Source organism: Heterocephalus glaber, unplaced genomic scaffold (genome assembly GCF_053883595.1).
Source record: "Heterocephalus glaber isolate CG9 unplaced genomic scaffold, H.glaber_assembly_v1.0 deba00000546, whole genome shotgun sequence".
Classification (NCBI taxonomy): domain Eukaryota; kingdom Metazoa; phylum Chordata; class Mammalia; order Rodentia; family Bathyergidae; genus Heterocephalus; species Heterocephalus glaber.
Window position 1 is genome coordinate 11,940,322 of NW_028258147.1, and position 14,805 is coordinate 11,955,126.

The 14,805-nt window shown below is 33.5% G+C and overlaps 1 protein-coding gene across 1 annotated transcript; it reads right to left on the reverse strand.

Moving 5' to 3' along the window:
- Window positions 1–3,112: 3,112 nt before the first annotated feature.
- On the reverse strand, window positions 3,113–14,377 carry LOC101723647 (hyaluronidase Ccc Hy-4-like). The gene is given in 5 exon segments (XM_013076477.2): window positions 3,113–3,160; window positions 3,162–3,350; window positions 3,352–3,564; window positions 8,712–8,801; window positions 13,460–14,377. Coding segments are annotated over 5 exon segments (1,458 nt in total).
- Window positions 14,378–14,805: the final 428 nt, after the last annotated feature.

Consider the following 14,805-nt stretch of genomic DNA (forward strand, 5'->3'; position numbering starts at 1 on the left):
AGATATTTCTCAGACAAAGTAAAAGCAGCAAATAAATATATGAAAAAATGTTCAACATCACTCTTCATTTGAGAGATGCAGATGAAAACAACACTGAGATTCCACCTCACCCCAGAAAGAATGGCTGCTATAATGAAATCAACCAATAACAAATGCTGGCGGGGGTGTGGGGAGAAAGGAACCCTTCTCCATTGTTACTGGGAGGGCAGACTGGTGTAACAACTGTGGAAATCAGTATGGAGATACCGCAAAGATCTAGGGCTAGAGGTCCCATTTGACCGAGTTATTCCCCTGCTGAGTATCTTCCCAAAAGATATGTATACCAATGTTCATAGCAGCATGACTCGTGACAGCTAAAACTTTGAAATAAACCAATTGCCCATCAACGGGAGTCTGGATAAAGAAAATGTGGGGTTTTTTGTAAAATGGAGTACTATTCATCCATAAAGAATGAGAAACTAGAGACATTTATAGCTAAATGGATGCACATTGAGGCGATACTCTTAAGTGAAATAAATAGGACACACATGTATAAATACCAAATAGTTTTTCTAGTGTGAGAAACTGAAAATGTAAATAAGAACTAAAAGGTATAATAGATAATGTGAAAAATGAAGAAAAGTTGCAAAGGGAAGGGGAAGTGGGTGTGGTAGGGGAAAAGAAAGAAGGGAATGGAATTAATATGAGAAAAAAAATGGAAACAAAATCTTTGTAGATAGGGAGGGTTGGAGGGTTGGAGGGGAGTGCAGGGGAATGGGAAAAAATAAGAACCAAAGTGGAATATGTTAAGGTGCAAATTTCCAATGATGAATGCCATTATATTGTATACCTTAAATGTACCAATAAAGTTAATTTAAAAAATAAATATGACACTAGTTTAATAAGGAACAAAAAGTATGATTGTAATATTCTGGCTTGTGAGATGACATACATGACATACATTTTCTGAATTTAAAAAAAAGTTATATAAAACAGGACCAGAGATTTAGCTCAATGGTTCCACTGCCTGCCTCACAAGCACACGGTCCTGAGTTCGATTCCTGGTACCAAAAGAAAACCCAAAAAGTCATATGAAACAACATTGACTGGGAAAAATGAGTACCTGACATAAAAGTTTTTATTCCAATAAAGAGTGTTTCTTTTTGAACAATTAATAGGAAGTAAGAAACAATGCTGCCCTAAACGATAGCCCCATTGTCCTTGGTTAGGTAATTCAGGGTAGTGTTCTGCTTTCTTTAGGCTTCTAACAAGTACTACTTATCATCTTAGAAGATATGGGTCATTTACTAAAGTTATTTGAAATATTAAGATATATTACTTATAGATGAGCCCTTTGTTAATTTCTCCTGGAAAATTACCTTAACCTTCAGATAATTTAAATTGTGACTTTTCCTTTCAGAAAATATAAAGATATGTATATTTGTCTTTAGGTTTTACCTAGTAACTTCTCAGTTTTATGAAACCATTGGCTGAATGTATCATCTGGAAACCTAAACTCATGCATGAAAAAATAAATTACAACAAAAACCTGTTCTTAACTTGAGCATATTTTTAAATTTACAAACAAAATCTGAAAAATCTATTATTAGATATAAGGTGGTTCCTTGCATGTTAGTTTATTTTGCCTTCTATTAAGCACAAGTGAAGTGTAATTTGATATTTTCTTATTTAGGAAAAGTGAAATGATTATCTTGGATGATAATACCGGGATATTTCCTATTTTCCTCTGTGAATCTATTATATGTTCTCTGCTTTTGTTTAACCTACCTCAATCCTTCTGACATGGTTATTTTGGAGACACTGTAAGTTTAAACAATGAACTGATGCATGTTCTATCTTTGATGTATTTATTGATTTGATGTATTAATGGGGCAAAATTGAGCACAATTTTTCATTCTCTCCATATCTTATTTTCTTCATCTTAAAATGGTGATAATATTGAATAATATTTGCCTTTTACTACTTTATTGAAATACATTGACTATCAGAATGGTGATATAATGATTGACATAATGGCTTAGTACCAGCTATAATAGCTATAAAAACACTTTGTGCCTAATCATAAAAATCTAATTCCTATAACAACAAACTTGGTGCAACAGTATACCAATAAAATAGGGAAATTTATCAAGTAGTCCTCAATTTAGCTTATTACATTTCATCACCTCTTTAACTTTTACTTTTCCCTGAAATGAATGAGTGAACAAATGAATCAAAGTAGAAATCTAAGTGTGATCTGCCTACTAAACTTCTATATGTATGCTAAGATGGAATACATATAAAAATGTAATATTTGGAAGGTGTCAGACAAGAAAATATCTTTCCTAACTTAAGAATACAAGTAGTATTTGGAGTATTATAATCTCCTTTGAGTCTTTGTTAACAATGATTTAGATTATAACTAGAACAGGTGAAGTGACTACATGAATTTTTCAAATTAATTGCCATCTACTGAGAACCAATAATTGCTTGGATACAGTATAATTTAACTAAACCAAAATTATCAAATAAAAGAATTGCCCATGTAAATTCAATTATGTGGGATTTTAATAGAATTTGTCTTCTTATATTGATGATAGCCAAATGAACGTCCAAGATACTTTAGATAAAGTTAAGCCCTGGAGCATTAATTACCAGAGACCGTTTGTCTCTATAATTTGGTATCCTGGGGTCACTGGAGTGTGAACAGTTATTTTTGATTTCCTATTTTTTTTTTCAAGAATGATTTTCTTGGACATTTTCTTGATTTGCTCCTCCTGTCTGCTGGTCACCTCATTAGAGAGGCACATTTGACTGTCCTGTATAAAATTTCCAGTGCTTTCTCATCCTCCTTAATTCCTTTATTTTCCTTTACTATTTTCCACAGCACTTATCACCATCAGACATATAGGTATTTGGTTATTTATTATTGTTCATTTTCAGGCAAGAATTGAGGCTCCTAGAGAACAGATCTATTCACATTTGCATCCCTGTTGCTGAATATAAAGTAAACATCCAACAAGTAATTGCTGTATCAATGAATGAAATCAACTCCTGTTTTAAATTTTTTTTACTTTAAAGCCAATATTTCAAAAAAGGCTTGAAGTTAAAGAAAGTCGACATTTTCTACTCTTCAGTATTTCAAGGAAAAATTGACCTTGTAGTATGGAGTAAAAAAATATATTCAGCAGAATCACAGATATGGTAATGTCAAGAAAAACTGATAAATTAAAGTTAGCAATAGGAGTCTTGTTGTTCCAACTCAAGAGATCTGATGAGTAATGGTGACAAGACTCTCTGTGTCAGCCATAATAGCAGTGACACATGAATCCATCCTTCATGCCTTTTATTGTCTTCAGTTTACTTTTTTTCAGAAATGACAAACCTTATGCTCTTGTTTGAGATATATATTTTACTGCTGCTTTCAGGCACATGCAAATAAAAGGAGGATGAAGGTGTTTTTCGAACACATCTTCCATGGTCGCTACATAGACTTTGACTACAGAGCTGGGCTGCAGATGTCACATTCATGACATAGGGACCCAATATTCCTGGAACAGATTGTTGCACAGATAAGCAAGTTTCCTGTAGGAAAAATAGAAATCTACTTAGAGCACACTCAAAATGTGATTCTGTTATCCAGGCAATATTAATCCCTGAAGTTGTATAATGGTAAGGTTAGGGAGGATTTTAGTAGGTTAATCATTTAAATGAGGATAAGGTTTGTGTGTGATAAACTATGCCTTAGACTCGAAAGACTATGACTCAACCTGATTTCATATTCTGTCCAGGGAACAATGATGCTACATTTTCCCCTATAGACTATTCCCTAATAGATGTAGATATTTCTACTAACACTTTAAATATGATTTTAAATTTTTAATTTTACTTATAAAACATATTCAGTGCTGTAAAAAATATATGTTGACATTAGATTGGATTTTTCTAACACTGTCAAGTATTCTCTTCCTTACCTCTGCAGAGATAATAATGCATGCAAAGTAGGTGGCTAGTCTTCCCATTTATGTTTTATAACTTTACTGGATATATGTGTGTGTGCATGTTTATGATTTTAAACAATATGTAGTACTGTTTTGTGGTTTTGTGCATATTGTATGGGCTACATTTTTACTGCAAGTTGCTTTTTAAACACATATCCTTTAAAAATTTTAAATACTGATACATATTTTATATAACTCATATAAATATATTTTTCATTTTATAATATAAATGCACTATACTTTATCTTTCAGTCAGTCCATAGGAGGTAGAATATAAAAGATCATTATATAAAACCAAATGCCCAAGTCACTTGTACTGGGACCGAGGATCCAATGACTATAAGTAAGTATATCTTCCTTTAAATTGGCCATTGAGTATTGATATAGCCACATTGTGGGATTCAACAGTAAGGTACATTTCTCCTTATTGATGGTCACACTGTGCTACTTGCAAGGACAGGGCTAATTGAAGTAATATCATTAGCTGACCCATAAGAGTCTAGCAGGAATCATGATATATATTGGCCTTGATCCATATAAAAGGACCATGATGGAAACCGAGTAGATCCATTAATAAGTTAAGTTTTCCATTAGGATTTCTATCATTCTATCAACAATAATACTACTTCATAATTAAAAGCCAGTTAATTCAGAACTATGGGTTATTTTCTTAATGAGAGGAAATAAGGCCCCAGGCCTATGAATCCACCTATGAAAAGTCTGGGAAATTCAAATGGAAAATCATAAGATAGGATAAATCTCATAATGTCAAATAATTGAACAAGGCAGCACTTTGGATAATAGCAAGTTCTGCAAATCCTGTGAGCGGTATCATTTGTTCCAAACACATTCATTCGCCAGCCTTAAACCATATTTAGGAACACATGCTGATTTCTAGTCAGGACAAGACTTCTTGTTTGAAGAATCTGAGGATGTTTTTGAGAAAGAAATATAGACTAAAATGAAATAATCAAATAATGGAAATAAAGGAATTGGAAAAGGGAGCAAAAGAGGGGAAGGAAGGAGGAAAGAAAGAAAGAAGAAAGAAAGAAAGAAAGAAAGAAAGAAAGAAAGAAAGAAAGAAAGAAAGAAAGAAAGAAAAAGAAAAAGAGATTGGGAAAATAGTAATTAATAGAAATAAGAACACAGGCAAATACAATCACGTTCAACTTGGGCATCCTCTGTTCTATCCCAGGTCTACCTCTTGAACACTTTCTTCACTTAGCTTCAAGAATATCTTCACTATATACCAACTCCCTCTCTCAGGTGCCCCAGGAACAAAACTCTGGAGTCATTCTTTACTCTTTTCTCCTCTCAGATTTAATACATCAGAAAGTTCTTCTCAGTCTGTCTACAAACTATATTCAGAATTCAGCCCTTGCCACTACTCTGGTTAATGTGCTACTTACTATTCTGGGTAAGATCATGACCAGCTCTGACCTGGATTGTTCCAATAGCTTCTCAACTAGTCTCCCACAATCTTTTCTAAATCTGGATATCTATATATATAAATATATAATAACAATAATATATATCCTAGTTTTGTACAGTTTTTTTTGGTACTTTGGTACTCAGGGCCTCACACTTGCCAGGCAGGTGCTTCACCATACCCCAGCCCAAATACAGATTAAAATACTCTCCCAAGTAATAATTTGATCAAAGAAAAAATTCAAGTATAATTTTAAACAAATTACAAAAATTATAATACTAAGCATTAAAACTTATGGACACAGCCAAAGTAATTAGTGACATTAAATGTTTAGTCATGCATAACTTTCTTAACCAGGAAATTCAATCATTAGAGAAGAAACATTCAGAAACATGGCATTCTGGCATGGCCTTTCACTTGGACTCCCACTCAGCTATCAGTAAGGTTCATTGCTTGTGGATGGAGTAGTAAGATGTGGTGTTCCTACTTATGCTTTCCTCTGTGCTTCCTACTGCTCCAATTCTCTGTATCTTCTGTCACTTTTCTTTTCCTGGAAGCTCTGTCTTAGTTGCTACCTGCTTCGGTGAAGAGCACTGGCTACCAATTTCCTAGAGTTTAACAAGTCATATTTCATCCATTATGTCAAACACTCCTGAACTCCAGTGTATCTATCCACTTTTAACTTCTAATGATGAACCTTTATCCAAAAGAATTGCCTGATCTGTTCATTTATTTTCTCTAAAATCATTTATTCAGCACTTCCATGACAAAAACTCTCAACACACTAGGTAAAAAGAAAAAGTGTCTCAGCATCCTGAAGGCCACATATAACAATCCCATAGCTAACATCCATGTTAATGGTGAAAAGCTGAACTCTTTTTAAGACCAAGAACAAGACAAGGATGTTTGTTTCTATCAACATGGAACTAGAAGTCCTAGCCAAAGCAATTAAACAAGAAAAAAAGACAAAATGAATTGAAATTGAAGAAAATAAAGTAAAATTATTCCTGTTTGTAGATGACACAGTCCTATATGTAAAAAACCATAAAGACTTCACTAATACATAGTCACAAAGTCAGAAATAATAAATTCAGTATAGTTTTGGTATACAAAATCACCATTCAGAAATCAGCTGAGTTTCTAAACACTAATATTGAACTATTCAAAAAGGCAATTGAGAAAATTTGAGAATAATACCAGCAAAAAGAATAAAATAAGCCAACTAGTATTGCATGTCTGTAATCCCAACAGACTGGGTGGGTGAGGCAGGTGGATTGCACAGTTGAGGCCAACCCGGGCTAGTTACATTGCGAGTTCAAGGTCATCTTAGAAGATAATAAGAACCTGACTCCAAACAAACAAATAAACAAACAAACAGAAAAGAATAAAATACATAGTAATACATTTATCCAAGAAGACAAAATATTTGTACACTGAATATAAATGGAAAGATAGGTAATTTTCATGGATTAGAAGATGGTATTGTTAAAAATGTGTATGCTATCTGAAGCGATCTGTAGATTCAATGCCGTCTTCATTATCCTGACTGTATTTTTTTTACAGAATTAGAACAAAAATAATACTAAAATCCATATAAAACCACAAGGCCCAGAATAGCTAAAATAATCTTCAGAAAGAATACAGCTGGGGGTCTCATATTTCCTGATTCAAATTATTTTTAAAAGTCTATGATACTGCAATAAAGAAGAAATATAGATGAAAGGAACAAAAAAGTTCAAAAATAAGCCCACATATATATGGTCAACTGATTTTTAATAAGGTGTCAAAAATACTTGATAGGGAAAGGACAAACCCTCAAGGAAAGTAATCCAAATGAAATTAGACCTCCTACAACACACACAAAAAGTCAACTCAAAATGGATTAAAGATTTAAGCATATAAGCCACAAATTATAAAACTCCTAGATAAACAAAAATAGGTTTAAATATTCTAGATATCAATCTTGGCAAGTACTTTTTAAAAATACAACACAAAAGCACAGGTAACAAAAGCAGAAATGAACAAGTGGCATTATATCAAATTAAAATGCTTCTTCACAGAAAAGGAAAAATAAAGGAAACAGTAAAAGCAAAGCCTTAGAGTAATAGAAAATATTTGTAAAGAAAATATCTGATAAGGGATTAATTTTTTAAATGTATTAGGACTATTATAGTAAATCAATTGAAAAAAGCAAACAAAAACAGATATAAAAATAATTCAATAAAAATAAGCTAAGGACTTGAACAAACATTTCCCCAGAGAAGACCTATAAATAGCCAACAGATTCACAAAAAGGTATTTACCATCATTAATTATCAGGGAAATGTAAACCAGAACTACAACGTAATTTCACTCACACCAGTTAGGATGGTTAATATTTTTAAAAAGCTAAAGTTAATAAGTGTTCTTAACATTGTAGAAAAGCTGCTGTATGGCATAGTTGAATATACAGGAATATTTTTCTCCCACATGTATTTCTCTTATAAGTAATGGATAAAATAAAGAATAATTTTTTAAAAACCTATCCTTCTTAATGTGGATGGAATATTTTAAAAATTGTGTATTCTTTTTTCTTTGCCACATAAATCATGATTTTTATCTACTAAAATTATTGTATATAGGTTTAATTCTAGTATAATTTTTAAATAAAGAAGCTGAGGGTCAAGTGAATTAACATGCCCAAAATACACCCTTAGGATATAATAATCAGTTTCTCACTTTGGGCTACCTGATTGAAGATTCTTCTTTTTCCAAACTTCTTCTAATCACCGTGGCTGATACAAAGTAGGTGCTAAATATTGTTAATCCATATACCTTCTTAACTTCATGGGTAAAGAAAATGTGGTACATATTTACACACTATGGAGTAATATTTTGCAATAAAGAGTGATAAACCTGAGTTATTTCTAGGAAAATGGATGCACCTTGAGACCATAATGTTAGGTAATATAAATCACATGCATACTTAAATACCACATGCTGTCTCATATGAGAAACTCAAATTATAAATAAAGAACAAAATGTAAGATAGAAAGTAGGGAGACAGATTTTTCTCATATGTGAAGAAATCAAGACATGGAGGGAGGAGGAGGGAGAGGAAGGAAAAAAGATGAAAGAAGAAATTAAGATGTGTTATGTACATGTACCAATTGCACACAAGGAATGTAAATATCAGGTACTGCAAACATAAAAAAATAAAGTCAAGAGAGCAGAAAATCAGCAATTGTTTGACCCTGATGTGAATCGTTTTAAAAGTCACTCTCTAAAAAATACTCAAGATGCTGATGGAAATAATTGCTTACCTTTGATGAAGTATATTCATATCCTCCCCACAATATTATTCCTGCTGCCCCTAATGCAGCACTTTCATCAATTGTATGTACTAAGTCCTCCTAGAAAAGAGAAGCACCAGGAGCAGTTTATGCTAAACAAAATTTAGCTATTGATAATTCAATAAGACTCAACCTCTTCAACTGTGGTTAAGAACACAATAATTTTATCCTTGTTTCTAAAGCAAAAGACCAGGAGACTTGGAAAAGGCTACACTGCCTTGCCTTTGTAGTTTATATGATAAATACTTACTATATTTCAGACAACATTCTAGACACTGAGGATATAAAAACGAAAAATATTTCAATTCCCATTCCAGTGGTAATTCTTTAAAATGATGCCTGAAACAGACATTAAAAACAAGTGAGTATGACATAATAAACTGTTATCTATATTAGTAGCACCCACAAATCATATGAAGATTTGAAGAAATGTTTAATTCTACATGAAAGAGTTTGGGAAGTGTTCCTTGAACATGTGAAATTTCAAAAGGATCTTTGAGAATGAGTTTCATTTCCAGAAGGAAGACCAAGAGCAGGGGCCCATAGGAAGGCAAGAACATGGTCCATGCAGAGAACAGTCAGTTACTTATTGTGGTAAAGCACATGGGGTTGGGGGGAGAAGTGAAAGTATATAAGTCCTTGTTTATAAGCAGAATCCAAATACAATTCAGCATTTAGAAGATATAAATTTGCAACTTTAAAAGCCACTTTTGGTGGTTGTATAATCCATGCATTGTAAAGAAAGGCCAAGATGGTATAGTCAGGGGCACCAGCTGGGAGATGATAGAATCTGTGCAATAAGAAATGCAGACTGGTGCAACCACTATGGAAATCAGTGTGGAGATACCTCAAAGAACTAGGGCTGGAGGTCCCATTTGACCCAGCTATTTCCCTGCTGGGTATTTTCCCAAAAGAATTAAAAGAATCATACCACAGAGATATATGTGTGCCCATGTTTATTGTGGCACAAGTTTGTAATAGCTAAAGCTTGGAAACAGCCCAAGTGCCCATCAACTGGAAACTGGATAAAGAAGATGTGGGGTTTTTTTTTTGTAAAATGGAGTACTACTCAGCCATAAAGAATGAGGAACTGGAGTCATTTATAGCTAAATGGATGCATATTGAGGCCATACTCTTAAGTGAAATAAATAGGACACGCATGTGTAAATACTGAATAGTTTCTCTGGTGTGAGAAACTGAGAGTGTAAATAAGGACTAAAAGGTTTAATAACTAATAATTGATACTTTGAAATAGGAAAAGGTCCAAAGGGGTAGAGGTGGTGGGAGGGGAAGGAGAAAGGAAAGAATGGAAAGGAAAAATTATGAGAGAAGAAAAAAATGAAAACAAAGTATGTAAATAGGGAAGGGTTTAGGAATGAAGGGCACACAAGTAATGGGGAAAAAATGAGAACCAAGATACATCATGTACAGGTACAAGCACCCAAAGATAAATGTAAATGCATTGTATATCTAAAATGTACCAATAAAAGAATTTAAGGAACAAAAAGGAATGATAAGGCCCCACAAAAGGCAATGTCAGTTTTACAAAGAGCGGACAAAATAGAGAGATTTGGAAATTGAGCTGGATAATTCTTAATTACCTAAGAAATAATGAAAAGGAGATAAAGGAGACATCCAGGTGACTCTCCTGTTGAACAACAAAGTAGATTAGACACTAAAGAGGTTATAATCTGCATTCTTTCCTCCCCTAAGCAGTGTTAGAAATTCAGTGCAAAAGTGAAGGGTTCAAAGACTGGAATGAGTAAATGGCAATGCCATCACAAAGTTTTCCTACTTTAGAGAAAATTCTAGTACCAATGGTTGAGTAGCCCTATCTGAAATCCATGGGATCAAATGTGTTCAGAATTTCATATTTTTTTCAGACTGAAATATCTGCATATATATAGTGAGGTGCTGTGAGGATGAGACCTCTATTTATGTGACCTCACTTTACCAATCCTGGGACAAAAATATCTGACATCCACAATTTAAAAAAGAGAGGTTTATTTTGGCTCGCCGTTTAAGCCCATGGTTGGCTGGGTCCAAGGCAGAAACAGGATGGCAGAGGGGCATGGCACAGGAAAAAGTGCTCAACCCATGGCACCCAGGAAGCCAAGAGGGAGAGGGAAAGAGCTGGGGATAAGAATACACCCTTCCAGGTCACACCCACAATGACCCAACTACAACAAGCCCCACCTCCTAAAAGAATATTCAGGTTCTGAACTCTCATCAGTGAGTGAATATGCTGATGAGTATTGCCCCAATAATCCAGTCATCTTTTGAACACATGAAACTTTTGGAAAATATTTTAAATATAAATCATAAGAAGATTCAAGTATAAATATAAAATTTATTTCTATCTCATATAAACCTTATATGTATGCATATAAGGCTAAAGATAACTTTGTCCAATATTTTTAATGCACCTGTATTTTAACTGCAACTTGCACTCAGGTGTGGGACTTTCAACTTGTGCCATCATGTCAGTGCTCAAAAATTTTCAGATTTGGGGGATATTAGATTTTGTATTTTCCAATTGAGGATGCTAAGCTATACTATTACTCGTGTTCTACAATTTGTCTAACACAAGAAAAATGGAAATTATTCTTTCATTGTACTAACTAGTACTGTATGATATTCCTTAAATGTAAATTAAATCTCATATTTAACTTGAGACACTTCTGAAAGAAAAGACCAGGAGAGTTGAATATTTTAAATGCATTGAAATTTTACATTAGACAATTAGTCTTAGACAATTAGTGAGAAAAAAATCAATGTTTGTAGATTTATAAACAGTGAAAGGATATAGAAATTCATGAAAATATTTTAATGCAATGCTCAAGTAATTCTATATTTTTAATGAGTATGTTGTCTATTGCTTTATGAAGTAGAATTCAAAGATGATAACTCATAATCTACTTCAAAAATGTAGTAGTACAAAGAATGGTAAAGCTATTAAGGCATTCATGAAAATGTGGCCATTTTCTATCAATGTAAACTATCTGACTAGATGAATCATTATTATTTTCTACTGTTAGCATTAACATTTCTAATACATTGTAGGCATTCAATAAATAATTTTGAATGAAGAAATACACCCTAGTCTTTTTCCCAAAAGCACTTGAAAAATGACATGATTTGAGAGATCATTCACTTGAAGAATACCTTAGTGAGAAATCTGTGGAAGGCATGACTAATGTCTTAGATTATTCAGAGAACTGGTTTTTCAAAGGAGGTTTTAATTTATTCTATGATGCACCAGAAGGTAGAATTAGAACTAGTGGTATGAAATTATTCAGAGGCAAAGTAGACTCAACATGCTTAAAAACTTCCTAGAAAATAGTACTGTCCAAAAATGTAATTTTTCTTCTGATACCAAAAATGTCTCATGAAAAAGTGCTAAAAGAGAGGGCAGATTAAAGAGGATTCATACATGAGTTGACATTAGATTGGATACTGCTAAGATTTCTTTAATAATTGCTGCGATGTTATCATTCTTTTTCTCCTAAGCTTATTGGATAAATACTTCATTATTTAGCAATTTTCCGAAGATTAAAAACAATCTATTCAATAATATTCAGGCCAATAGATTTCATTCTGAAATCATTTAGGAAGAACTACTATTGCTTTGAAATGCCCTTATCTGAAACATAAGTGGTCTAAGAAAGTGAACTGTGGGTTGTCTATCCAACATCCCCATTTCTGGTGTGAGTAGAGCAATAACAGAATTGTTGGCACAAGTATGAATGGAAATTCAAAGGTTTTCTTATGTAGCCATCCATCTAATGATTGCATCCTTTCCATAACGTAACAATATAGCTAAAGCGTGAGCACTTCCTGAGTCTGTGAACTCGTTATCTTCCAAACAAGTTCAACTCCACATATCTCTTTGCCTCCTGCTTTGTGCCCAGTCTGAAGACAGGATCTATGTATATAAACCACATTTTTTTTGTTTCTTTCTTTTTTTTTTTTTTTTTTTGGTGCCAGGGATTGAACTCAGGACCCTGCGCTTGCAAGGCAGGTGGTGGAACCACTGAGGTAAATCCCCAGCTCCTATAAACCACTTTTAATCCCTGGACACTACTAGATCATATTGTAGGCTCTTTAAGAAATAATCAGTAGAGTCCGTGCTATTTTTTTAGGTAACATAATAAATTAAAACAGAAAAATGCAATAAAAGGAAAAACATACTTGCTTAATAATTTATTGTAAGCTCCATTTTACATGTCTGAATTGGAAAATTAGTGCCATGCTTTCATATCAAGAAATCTCTCCCTGGTTAAAATTAATCAATTGATTACATTATTTGACTCCAGGTTAACAATTCTTCTGCAGGAAATCCATGAGTTCTGAGTTGGTAAAAATCATCAACCAGGGCCGGGATTTAGCTCAGTGGTTTCGCCACCTGCTGCGCAAGTGCAAGGACCTGAGTTTGATCCCGGTACCAAAAAAAAAAAATCATCAACCAAAATGTCTAAGTACACATCTAATTGCCAGTAAGATTGTTTCAGAATTAGATTGATATTTGAATACATACCTTTCATAATAGAATACTATTCTATTATATTAATGTAATGATATTATATAATTACTATATTATATTAATTATATTAATAGCATTCTTTTACTAAGGGGAAATAGGTTTTGTAAGACATTTCTTTCTAGACTTTTTATATCTTTCTACTAAATATTTATTTTTTTAAATGTGAGTGACTTACCTCTGACAAAGTTTCAACACTATTCAAATAAAATGGCCTGGAAAAAACAAAAACTGGTAAAACATAGTCAGGTCTAGCCATTTCAGCAATTCTCATGGCTTCTCGAACTTGATAATGAACAAATTTCAATGCATTTAAACTCGACTTCAATATTTTTTCCAAATATATTGAAAGATAAAGTGCTGTGCTTTTTTTCCACAGCCATAAGAGTTGATCATTGAGGAAAACGTCTTCATTTAGGCAATTACCTGTGTAAAACACCTGATTTATTCTGTAATCATAATTATAGCAATCTGGATAGAGATAAAAGCCCCATAAGTATTTTGGTCTCATTTCTAAAGCCAGAGTGAGAGTGACATTCATGAAATTCCTTCCAGCATTTTCAAATTCGAGTTGGGGAACTGTTTTCAGTTTTGTTTCTGACCAGTCAGGATGGTGGTATCTTGTGGAGACTAAGGAGTGGTTTTTATATATTATTCTGCTCCCCCAGTTTCTAACCCATTGGAGTTTCCAACTTTCCCAGGCAATAACAAGTCCTTCCGATTGCCACCAAGGGAGAGTTCTTGCAATATCAGCAGTAGTTTTCCTAAGGTGAGCAGAAAGGTTTATACTCTGTGGTATTCCACCATTGAATGCTTTTCCATCTTGAGAGAAATAAGGGTAATAGTCCAATTCATTTGGATAAAAGATGCCAATCGATGATCCACTCTGAGTCTCTAAAGGATTTGTCATAATGTTAAATACTTGAAGATTCATGTCTACTTTGAAGGATTTCTTACAGTACATTGTCGGGGCAGCCCAGAAAATGTGGAAAGGCTGGTTCTTGATTATCAGAGGCACTGCTGGCTTGAGGACTGACTGAGTGACTGTGACAAAGAGCAGCAGCACTTCTAACCATGCTACCCATGGGCCACACATGATACACTCAGCATCACAGCAGTCTCCTAAAAGTAAGCAGAAAAATACTATAGATGATGGAGTCAAATATCTGTTTAGATTTATGCTACAAAATGAATAAACTACATATTCCAAAGGATTTATGATGCCTTATTAATATAGTTTCATCTGAATGTAGGAAAAGATGAACTTTTTTCTTTAAAATGTGAAAAAAGAAGTATCAAGTGAATAACAACTGTAAAGTTTTAATTAAAAAAATCTTCAGGTATGCAAACTCTACCTACTGTTTGTTCTGAATTTAATTTTCTGTAACACTGAGTGTATAAGCCAAGCCATTGTGTACTGGCAAGACTTTGACTGCAAGAAGAACTAAAAAAGAAACACTGAATAGACTGCTGTCTCCCCTCATGGAAAAGTGAGTCCAAGAACATGCCCAGTTGGGAATTAAC